We start from the raw sequence: 11,426 nt of genomic DNA on the forward strand, positions 1-11,426 counted from the left end.
GATTTCGAATTCCCTGAGGCGCTTGGCGGGAGCCACCTCTGCCACCGGGGACTTTGTTTATTTCTGCTGGATCGATACAAGTTCCCTCCCAGGAAAAACAAACTCTCAAATCGTTACTTTCACCGGCATCTCAGCCGGGGAACCTGGCCGAGGGCGAATTTAAGTTGCAGCCGTAAGGAAAAGCTCCTGGAGAAGCCAGGGAGAAGCCGAGGATGTCCGGGACAGCCCGGCAAGGAGGGTGCGGGGGTGGCAGAGGATGTGCGGTACAAACCCCGCACCCCCCGAGCCGCGCAGGGACCGCCAGATGCTTCAGCTTCCCCCGAGCCCCCCGAGGAGCCCCCAAAACCCCCCAAAAAATCCGCCGGAGCTCGGCGCTGCCCCGCGCCGGGGTTGGTGCCTCTAGAGGGAGCTGAATAAATCTTAATAAAGCGCGGCTCTGCGCCCGCCTCTATCTATGGTCAGTGGGGTTGGGTTTCTACTTGATTTTTTTTCCTCTTCTTCTTTTCCCTCCTCCTCCTCGGCCCCGCGCGCTTCCTTTGCCGCGCCGCGCTCCGGGCAGGAGTCAGGAAGGGAGCGGCCGGAGGGATGGAGCGGATCCCGGCAGGGATGCCGTAACTCCCGGGATATCCCGACCCGCTGCCCCCCGCCGGGACGCGGTGAGTGGCGTTTCCCCCCGTTTCCCCCTCCTCAGACTCTCCTGGGATGGGTTATCCCCGTTCTCCGGGCCCGGCCGGGATGGACCAGTAGTGCGGGGTGCGGAGTGCGGCGTGCGGGAGGGGCGACAGCGACAAAGTTTGCGGTGGGTGTGAGAAACCCCCGGGCCAGGGCTGGAGGTCCCGCTCTGGGCGGGTCGCTGCCCCAAAGAGGGAATTTAGCTGCCCCAAAAAGGGAATTTTCCCTCGTTTAACCGAATTTTCTCCAGCCGGGTGGTGACAGTGCCCGCGGCATCCGTCGCGCAGGGCCCGAGGGGCTCAGGGCAGGGGACATCGGTGGGCAGAGCTGTCCCCGCTGGGGCACGGGTGACACCCGTCCCGCCACGCCCGGGCCGTGACCTGGACACGGGCACGGCGCCTGTGGCTGTGCTGGCCCCGCCGGGGACCCCCGGGCACGGCTTGGGGGCGACCTTGGCTGGGTGGATGCTGGGGGTCGTGTGCCCACCCTGGGGTCGTGCTGGGTGGGCAGCCCCCGAACTGGGCAACCCGCAAACTGGGCAAATGGCCCCAAACTGGCCAAATGCTGCTGCCCTGGGGCAGGGGCAGGGGCAGGGATGGGGTCAGGAATCCTGCGGGATCTCTGGCCTGGAGGGATCAGGGCCAAAGGCTGGTGCCAGGGGATGCTCCATCGATTTCCTGGCATTCATAACACGTGAGGGGGTGATTCCAGAGCCCCGTGGCTGGGGTCGGATATGGGGATTGCGGCTCTTTTAACCCCTTGCAGCCTCCTGCAGGACCCTCGTAGTGTGGATGAGACCCTGCAGCTCCCCTGACACCTCCCTTGAGCCCTGACTCAGATCTTGGAGGGTTTTAATTTCCTGCAGCCCCAGGCTGTCTCTGGGTGTTTGGGTGTCATCTCCTCGTCCACACCCTTGTTCCTTTAACAAAGAGGGAACAGGGAAGCTGGGAAGCAGGAGGAGCATGGGCAGCAGCTCTGGAATCTGGAGAGAATGGTCTGGGGCACTCTGAGCCCTGCAGAGACGGGCAGTGAACTCTTTTGGGAGTCCACATGGGCATTTGGGGCTGGCAGAGGGTGGGGACAGCAGTGACAGGGCTGCAGCATCCTGTGTGACAGAGGAAACAGCGCTGCCAGGGCCCAGAAAAGAAACTGAAAACAAAAGTTCCTTCAGGGCTTCAAAAATGAAATTCAAGTTGAACATCATGAGCCAACTGCCTCTGTGCTGCACAGGCAGCCCGTGCTCCAGAAAGTCCTCACTCCTCACTCACTCATTCCAGGCAGGAAAAGTCCCTGTCACCCCAGAGCAGCCCGGGGTCACTGTGGGCACAGCCCCCTGCCCCAGAGGCCAAGCTGGAAAAGCTCCAGAGGCTCCTGAGCTCTCTGCTGGGTGCACCCACACCCTGCTAAGCATCCTGTGCCACCTGAGCAGCAGCACTGTGGGGTACAGGGGAGATTCCCACTGTTCCCACAGCTCCAAGGAGCTGCTCCCAGCTTGGGAACAGCTCTGAGTCCTCCCAGTGCAGGTGGGCTCGGCCACGGCCTGGCATGGCGGAGGGTGAAGCACAGGAGGCTCCTCAGTGGAGGAGGAGATAGACACCATCCAAGGGATCTGCACATCCCAAGGGATCTGCACCATCCCAGGGGATGGACACCATCCAAGGGATCTGCACATCCCAGGGGATCTGCACCATCCCAGGGGATGGACACCATCCAAGGGATCTGCACATCCCAGGGGATCTGCACCATCCCAGGACAAGGAATTTTGTGATTCTGAGAGCCAGGAGAGGCAGCTCTGCAGCTGGCCAGCAGCTCTCCCCAGGGATTTACCCCTGGTCCCAGCTGATGATCCTCACTGCCTTCTCAGCTCTGCCCTGGATGGGGATGTTTGAGTTTGGGGAGGAAGGGGGAAATCCTGTCCTCCCATCCTCAGAGTGTAGGAAAAACCAGCATTTCCATCCTGGTCACCAGGCTCAGGGCCCTGTGCAGCTGTGCAGGACCTCGTGGATTTCCAAGCTTTGCTCTTCCAGGCCCCATCCCACAGAAAATGGGCTGTACTTCCTGTCTCCAATTTCTTTTTCCTTCTGAACAATCTCCAGTGTGCTCCATGAGCTTGAACCACGTTGTGCACTTCTCCCATAACCATGGGTGGTTTTTTATCCCTACCCAGCGCTTCTTCATTTTTGTCCAGGATTCAATTTAAATTTCGGGGTGTCAGGAATTGTGTTTCACTCCTGAGTTCAGGCTTGGTGCAGATCAGGCAAGCCCCCAGCTCAGCCCTGTGGAAGTGTGGGCTGGGAATATGCTCTGGAATGTCAGACAGCAGCAAGGAGCTGCCCTGATCCCATTAATCCTGACAGGAACTTTGTGGCCTCAAGGAGCTCTGATGAGCCCTGAACTGCAGGTTTAGGATACCTGTGAACTTCAGGGCTTTGTGTTTAGTTCTCATTTAATTTTTTTATTTTCTGAGAGGGGAAATGTAAAGAACAAGGGGAGTTAAAGGAAATTGGAGTCCTGGAGGAAATCAGGGCTCATCTCATGAAGATGTCATGGCAGCTCAGTGTGGTCACAGCCAGGGAGCCTCAGAGGTGCTGGAATTTTTGTTCCAGCCTTTTATGAGGCTCTGTGGTCTGGGCTGAGGAGGAGGTGGTGCAGCCCACAGCTCTCTTGGAAGCAGGAAGAAAGTCCATCAGCACGTGTGGAAGGAAGTCCATCAGCATGTGTCTCTTTTTGTGACAAAAGTGACATCAGCAATGAGATCGTTGTGGAAGGGGAACCCAGCGAGGTGGGAGTGGAGCCAGGGCACTCAGACCTCTGCTGTGGGTACAGAATGAGTGTGCTGCAGGGGAGGAGCCAGCCCTGGCAGAGATAAAAGCTGAGGGCTCTGATCCTCGGGCTGTGAGGGACCACAGGGCTCCTCCAGCCACTCACCATCTCCATCCCCCTTCCAGGTGAAGCTGCCATTCCCAAAGCTCTCTGCAATGGCCTCAGGGAATGAGGGGGACCCTCCACGGGCGCAGGGACGCCAGGGGAGCCACGGGCACAGGGTCAGCTCAGGTAAAGGGTTCTGGGGTGCTCAGGGGAGCACCCAGAGCTCCCCTCCTCTTCAACCCTTTGTTTTTTAATTCATTCCCCTGCTGTGCTCCTTTGGCAAGGTGGGATTTCCTGTCTCCAGGGCTTTTTGCAAGGCTGGGGTAACAGATCTGCTCTGTAAGGAGCTGGATTGAACTGGGAGGTGCTCAGTGCTTTTGGGACATGCTGGGGGCTCAGAGCATCCTGGGCTAGAGGGAGGTGTCCCTGGGTGGAACAGGGTGAGGTTTGAAGTTCTTTTCCATCCAAAATAACCAAGGATTGTGTGCTTGGCATTGGATGGTCAGGGTGGGCAGCAAGGTGGGATTGGAGGCATGGAGAGAATAAAGTGCTGGGAGCTGCCTGGTGTTGTGTATTTCCTTCCCTGAGCATGAGAGAGTGGGAGGTGTTTGGGCTTTGAATCACAGAGGAAAACACAGATCTCAGCCAGCCTGGGTGGCCTTGGGGTGACATCAGGTCCCGTGTGCCCTGGCAGGGCAGTGGTGACAAGCTGGGAGCAGGGCCACTGTCCCCATGTGAGCCCAGCCCAGCCCTGGTTAATGGGTGAAACTGGGAATGGGGCTGGCAGGAAAAACCCTCAGCTCATCCCAGCAGGTGAAAGGTGGGACACGGTGACTCCTGGTGCTGCTGGGCAGGTGAGGAGGGGAAATCACCTGAGCAGACATGGAGCAGACACGGAGCAGACATGGAGCAGTTCCTCTCTTCCAGAGATCCCTGAGCAGCTCCAAACCTCCCCCTGGCACCCCTGCACTGGGAACCCACCAGGCAATCCCTGATCCAGATCCCTTGGGTGGGAGACATCCCAAGACAATCCCAGTGGGGGTAGCACCTGTGGGAAGGGGGCATGTGTCCTCCTGTCCTAGTGTTACTAAAAATAGCTCCAGGGATTTTTGATTTGGTGCAGAGATTTCCTCTTGTGTGGTGTCTGGGTGAGTGTTTGCCCTCCTCTCCCTGAAACTCTGACTCAGTTGGTTTCATTTTCTGGCTCTCCCTGGAACGTCACTGACTCCAGTTCCCAGAAAGTGAAGGAGAGGGGAAATCTGGAGATTTGTTTGCCACCAAACAAACCCCTGTCTGAAAACAGAAAACAACCCCTGGAAAGTGACAGGAGCCGTCCTTTCCCTTCAGCTCTGCGGGTGTGACCTGAGCACGGCAGGTCCAGCCAGGACAGGGAGGTGGGACCAGCTGGAAGAGCCTGTGAGGAGCATTTGGGGTGATTTGGGGCTTGGGGATGGAGTCTGTGGGGCAGCACTGCCAGCACAGCTGTGCCCTCACTTCCCAGCCCTGGGCAGGAAGATCTCAGGTTGGAATACAGATTCTGGAGAGCTGCGTGGCCAGTCTGGATTTCTGGGATGGTGGGACAGGGTTTGGTGTTCCTGGTCCCTGTGGGGCCACTCAGTGGGGCTGTGGGAGCCACTGTCCCTCTCCAGGTGCTTCTGGAGCAGCTGAAACCGAGCTCTAATCCAGGACATCCATGGGGACTTTCCCTGGAGCCATGGAATGTGTGTGATGAGGGATCTGTCACCGTGGGGCTGAAATGCTCCCTGCTGCAGGGGGGCTGGTCCTGGCCATGTCCCTGAGCAGTGTGGGGACAGGGACATGTGTGGGTCTGGAGGTGGTTCTGTGGGTGCAGGGACACCTGTGTGGGTCTGGATAGGGTTGTGTGGAGACAGGGACATATGTGTGGGTCTGGAGAAGGTTGTATGGAGACAAGAAGAAATGTGTGGGTCTGGAGAGGATTCTGTGGGTTTAGGGACACTTATGTGGGTCTGGAGATGGTTCTGTGGGCCTGGAGATGTTTATGTGGGGACAGGGACATGTGTGGGTCTGGAGAAGGTTGTGTGAGTGCAGAGACACGAGTATGGGTCTGGAGATGGTTCTGTGGTGACGTGTGGCTCTGGAGAAGGTTGTATGGAGACAAGGACAAATGTGTGGGTCTGGAGAGGGTTCTGTGGGTTTAGGGACACCTATGTGGGTCTGGAGAGGGTTGTAGGGAGACAAGGACAAATGTGTGGGTCGGGGGATGGTTCTGTGGTGACATGCATGAGTCTGGAGAAGGTTCTGTGGGTTTGGAGATGTTTATGTGGGCACAGGGACAAATGTGTGGGTCTGGAGAGGGTTGTATGGAGACAAGGACAAATGTGTGGGTCGGGGGATGGTTCTGTGGTGACATGCGTGGGTCTGGAGAAGGTTCTGTGGGAATGGCCTCTTCCAAACCTGAGAATGAAGGGGAAGAGCGTGTGGGCTGAGTGCTGTCCCTGCTGGCCCTGCAGAAGGCCGCGTGGCAGAGGAGGCTGAGGAGGTGTTCCGCAGCTACGCCTTCTACCGCTACCAGCAGGAGCGCCAGGAGCGCGGCGCGGAGCTGCCGCCCGACCCCGAGATCGAGCAAATCCAGCAGGACCTGGAGAGGTAAATCCCTGCTCCTCCCCTGTAGCCAGGCCGTGCTCCAGAGCCTGGCCTGACTCGCCCTCTCCCCCCAGCACCAGGAGCCAGGTGGGGCAGCGCCTGGCCATCATCGGGGACGACATCTACAGGCGCTACGACGCCGAGTTCCGCACCATGCTGGAGAGCCTGCAGCCCACCCGCGAGAACGCCTACATGCACTTCACCAAAATTGCCTCCAGGTAAAGCCTCAGGGCTCCTGATGCGGGCTGGGGGCTTTCCCTGGAGGAGAAGGGAAGGGGAGGTCGGGTGTGGTCAGTGCTGTTGGTTAAACCCACACTCTGTCGGTTTGAGCTTCACCCTCCAGCCTGGCCGAGCTCCCAGCGAGCTTCCCGGGGTGATCCCTGTGTCTTCTGCCTGTCTGCTCCTCCTCCTATGCACTGCTCCTATCACTGTCCCCTCCCAGGCCTTGCCCGGCTACCTGGGATCCCTCAGGGGATGTCCCTGGGACACCCAGCCCGTGCCTGTCCCAGCTCTTGCTGTCCCCTGCTCCAGGCTGGGAAATCCCAGGGAACAACCCCAGCCACAGGCTTTGGAGGTGGGATGGTCACAGAAATCAGGGAATCATGGAATGGTTGGGTTGGAGGGACCTTGAAGACCATCTCAGTCCAACCCCTGCCATGGGCAGGATGCCACACACGGGATGAGGTGGCTGAGAGTCCCCACCCCACCTGGTCCTCATGGACACCTCGGTATGGGGGCTGCTCCAAGGGCTGGCAGAGCCTGCAGGTGACACAGAGAGCCTGCAGGTGACACCCAGAGCCTCCTGCAGGTGACACCCAGAGCCTCCTGCAGGTGACAGCCACCCAAAGCACAGTGACAGGTGAGGAGTGAGGGCACAGACCTGGAAAGCTTCCTGCCAGGACTTCCCAGGGAAGCTTGGATTGAGGAGACACCAAGAGGATCTGTCTGCAGGGAAATGTCCACCTGGTCTCTGGGCTCCTGTCACTCCTCCAAACACCTCTGGCTGTGACAGCCCTGTCCCTGTGCCCTCTGCTCAATGTTTGTGTCTAATTCCTTCTTTTCTCCAGTGTTTAACTCCTTCCTTTCTGTCCTTTTCCTGCTCCCCTGTCCGGGCAGCCACGCTGGCTGAGGTGGCAACACACGAAGGTAAATTAACCCTGTCCTTGTCACACTCAGGTAAATTAACCCTGGTCACACGCAGGTAAATTAACCCTGTCCCTGTCCTTGTCACACTCAGGTAAATTAACCCTTGTCACAATCAGGTAAATTAAATTAACCCCTGTCCCTGTCCTGGTCACACTCAGGTAAATTAAATTAACCTCTGTCCCTGTCACACTCAGGTAAATTAAATTAACCACTGTCCCTATCCTGGTCACACTCAGGTAAATTAACCCTTGTCACACTCAGGTAAATTAAATTAACCCTGTCCCTGTCCTTGTCACACTCAGGTAAATTAAATTAACCCTGTCCCTGTCCTGGTCACACTCAGGTAAATTAACCCTTGTCACACTCAGGTAAATTAAATTAACCCCTGTCCCTGTCCTGGTCACACTCAGGTAAATTAACCCTTGTCACACTCAGGTAAATTTGCAAATTGCTGCAGAGCCACATTTTTCCCAGGAATGTTTGGATTCCCACAGAAAATTCTGAGCCTGGCCCCGTTTCTGAGTCACTTCTCTCAACTCCCATGAAAAGATTTTCTATAATATCCAACCTCAGCTTTTCCTGGTATAATTTTGGGGCTGTTTCCTCAGTCTTGACTGCACTGCTCAAGATCCCCTGGTGTAGGCAGCTGTCCCCAGGCTGACCAACCCTTCCAGAGGAAAAAATTCCAATAATATCCAACCTAAGCTTTTCCTGCTACAATTTTGGGGCCATTTCCTCAATGCTGACCCCGCTGCTCGCGCCAGCTCCGAGCTGGGAGCTCAGGGCAGGGATTTAAGGATCACCTGAGGTTTTTTTTGCAGCCTGTTTGAGAGTGGCACCAACTGGGGCCGGGTGATCGCCCTGCTGGCCTTCGGGTACCGCATGGCCATGCACGTGTGGCAGCGCGGCGTCAGCGGCTTCCTGCGCCGCATCGCGCGCTACGTGGCGGACTTCATGCTGCAGCACCACATCGCCCGCTGGATCGCCCAGCAGGGAGGATGGGTGAGCAGCTCGGGGCACCTCGGGGCAGGTTTGGGGGCAGGGGGCACCTCGGGGGCAGGTTTGGGGGCAGGGGGCAGCTCGGGGGCAGGTTTGGGGGCAGGGGGCAGCTCGGGGGCAGGTTTGGGCAGCTCGGGGCAGGTTTGGGCAGCTCGGGGCAGGTTTGGGCAGCTCGGGGCAGGTTTGGGGGCAGGGGGTGGATTTGGGGGGAAGCAGCAAGGTTTGGGGGCAGGGGGCAGGTTCGGGGGCAGTTCTGGGGGCAGGTTTGGCAGGTCAGGGGCAGTTCTGGGGCAGGGGGCAGGTTTGGGGGCATGCAGCAGGATTTGGGAGCAGTTCTGTGGGCAGGGGGCAGGTTTTGGGGCAGTTCTGGGAGCAGGTTTGGCAGGTCAGGGGCAGTTCTGGGGCAGGGGGCAGGTTTGGGGGCAGGCAGCAGGTTTTGGGGGCAGTTCTGGGGGCAGGTTTGGCAGGTCAGGGGCAGTTCTGGGACAGGGGGCAGGTTTGGGGGCAGGCAGCAGGTTTTGGGGGCAGTTCTGGGGGCAGGTTTGGCAGCTCTGGGGCAGGTTTGTGGGCAGGGGGCAGGTTTGGGGGGAGGGGGCAAGGTTTGAGGCAGGGGGCAGCTTTGGGGGCAGTTTTGGGGGCAGGATTTGGAAGCAGGGGGCAGCTTTGGGGGCAGGCAGCAGGGTTTTGGGTCAGCTTTGGGGGCAGTCTTGGGGCAGCTTTGGGGGCAGGGGGTGTGTTTGGGGGCAGACAGCAGGGTTTGGGGGCAGGGGCCAGCTTTGGGGGCAGGGTTTGGGGTTAGGGGGGCCAGGGCAGTGGGGGGAGTCAGGGATTGGGGTCAGAGGGTCAGGATTTGGGGCAGGGGGATTATAGTTTGGGGGTCAGGAGGGCCGGTTTGTGGTCAAGGGTAGCAGGGGGAGTCAGGGTTTGGGGCTCAGGGGCTGAGGTTTGGGGGTCAAGGACACTGCCAGGACTGACCCCACCGTGTCCCCTCCCTGGCAGGAGGCCGTGCAGAACCTGGACAACGTTTACGTGACCTACGTGCTGGTGGCAGCCGCGGTGGTGGTGCTGGGGCACCTGGTGCTGCGGCGCTTCTTCAGCCCCTGAGGGGGGCACCGAGCACCCCTGGCACAGGGGGGACCCCAGGAACCTCCAGGAGAGAGTGTGGCTTTGGGCTGGGACCCTCCTGCTGCAGGGGCTGGGGGCTCTGCACCCCCAGGAGAGGACTGGGGTGGGGTGGGGGGGGTTTGCTTTGTTGTGTTTGGTGCCACAAAATGGTGCTGAGGAGGGGACATCCCTGGGAGGGGACATCTCTGGGATGGGGCATTTCTGGGAGGGCACATCCCTGGTCCCACTGGCTGCTCTGGAGGAGCAGAGGGGTGTGACAATGCCTGTGTGTGCCCCTGTTGGGTCCTGTGCCCCTGGGGCAGGAGCAGAGCCCCCTCCCCATCACTGACAGCTCCACCCTGGTGCCTGAGGGTGATCCCAGCCCTGGCTGCTCCACCTCCTGCTGCTCCTGAGCCCAGCACCTGAGCCTTTCCCAGCACCTGAGCCTTTCCCAGCACTTGAGCCTTTCCCAGCACTTGAGCCTTTCCCAGCACTTGAGCCTTTCCCAGCCTTTCCATGGACAATCCCTACACTTTTCCATGAGAACCCCCCTGGCTGGAGCCCTGCAGCTCCTGGGGCACAGCTGGGGAGCACCAGCAGCTCCCCCAGCACTAAACCCTGAGGGTGCAAGGACAGGCAGTGGCCCTGTCCTCCTCCTGCCCCAGTTGGGCTCCCTGGCTCTTACTGGGAGCCACTGGAGCTCAGCCCACCCCTGGAGCAGGGACCAGGCTCCTCTGGGCAGGGATTTGTCCTGCTTCTGTTCCTGACCATGCCTGAGGGATTTTGGGGTGGAGAGGGGAGCCAGCTCCTCTCTCCCATCCCAAACCCTCCTGATTTCTGCAGAGCAGGGAATTCAAGCTGGGTGTTCCCTGTCCTGCCCAAGCTGCAGATGAAGGATCCCTCCCTGTCCTCCCCTTGCAGCTGCCCAGGCTGAGCAGGACCAGCCGGGATTTTTTAACTCTCCCATTTCTCCTGTCCCTGCCTCTTTTTTTAACAGAATAACCAACTTTTTTCAGCCTGCTTCCGTACCTGAGCTTGGCATTTTGCTCCTGGCTGTTCCAGCAGGATCCCTTTTCCCTGATGGGAACGCTCTGGGCTGTGCTCAAGTGAAAAGCATTAAAATATTTCCTGTATTATTCCCACTCCTGCTCGGTTGTGCAGGGCTGCACAGCTTGGCCATGCTCAGGTTTTGTGGCCACAACTCAGATTTTTGTGGCTCCCCCTGGCTGCTTTGTCCCCTTGTAGGTCCATTTCTCCACACAAAATTCCCATTCCCATCGTGCCACCCCTTCTCCCAGCTTGGGAGAAGTTTAATCTCGAGTTTTACCTCGAGTTTAAAGCCATTTCTCTGCTGTGAACCAGTTTAACCAGTACAATCGGTGCTTCCCCCTCCTGCCCAGCTCCTTTTTGGGTGCAAACACCACCAGATGGAGCCTTTTGGCCACCATGGGTACGAGCCACCGGCCGTTATTTCCCTTTTTTCTCCTAATCAGCCCCTTAATTGACAAATCATCGTCGGTTCTCTGCTTGGGTTGTGTCCAGCAGGACTTGGAAAAAAATAAAAATCAGCTTTAATTCGGTACTTGAGGCACACTCCTGGAACTCCAGCGGATCAGGGAGAGCTTTTGCTGCTCATTTCATTCCCATTTCCCAGCTAAAGCCTCCCCTTGCAGCTGTGAGGCCATGAAGGATATTTTTCAGATTGATGGGAAAGGACTGAGCCTTGGTGAAGGCCAGGACAGAGGGGAGAACTTTTCAATGGGTGCTGTACAAAGGAAAAATTCCATTTTCTCCGTTTTTCTCAGGGGATTTGCAGAGGGAGGAGCCTCTCTTTGCACTGTGTGGGACACACTGGGGTGGCTTGGACCTGAAAAAAAAAAAAAAAAAAAACCAAAAAACCAAATCAAAAGCATGTTTTTACAAAGAATCTGTTTTTAAATGATGTAATATATAAAAAATATCTATCTATGTCAAAATAAAAATGGTACACTGAGTGCAAACTCACCTGGCTG

General features: G+C 57.8%; 1 protein-coding gene across 1 annotated transcript; it reads left to right on the plus strand.

The window, feature by feature from the left end:
- The first annotated feature begins 499 nt into the window (after positions 1-499).
- BAK1 (BCL2 antagonist/killer 1) lies at positions 500-11,418 on the plus strand. Its single transcript, XM_059867600.1, has 6 exons — positions 500-656; positions 3,621-3,726; positions 6,033-6,168; positions 6,240-6,383; positions 8,133-8,313; positions 9,310-11,418. Exons 2-6 carry the CDS (start codon positions 3,651-3,653, stop codon positions 9,412-9,414), a joined length of 642 nt encoding a protein of 213 aa, XP_059723583.1. The 5' UTR covers positions 500-656; positions 3,621-3,650; the 3' UTR covers positions 9,415-11,418.
- Positions 11,419-11,426: the final 8 nt, after the last annotated feature.

This window comes from Haemorhous mexicanus, chromosome 25 (assembly GCF_027477595.1).
Source record: "Haemorhous mexicanus isolate bHaeMex1 chromosome 25, bHaeMex1.pri, whole genome shotgun sequence".
Lineage (NCBI taxonomy): Eukaryota > Metazoa > Chordata > Aves > Passeriformes > Fringillidae > Haemorhous > Haemorhous mexicanus.

Coding starts and splice junctions, on each gene's coding strand:
- BAK1 (XM_059867600.1), top strand. CDS start 3,651: ATGGCCTCAGGGAATGAGGGGGACCCTCCACGGGCGCAGGGACGCCAG. Junction 3,727..6,032: donor CGGGCACAGGGTCAGCTCAG/GTAAAGGGTTCT, acceptor CTGGCCCTGCAG/AAGGCCGCGTGGCAGAGGAG. Junction 8,314..9,309: donor TCGCCCAGCAGGGAGGATGG/GTGAGCAGCTCG, acceptor CCTCCCTGGCAG/GAGGCCGTGCAGAACCTGGA.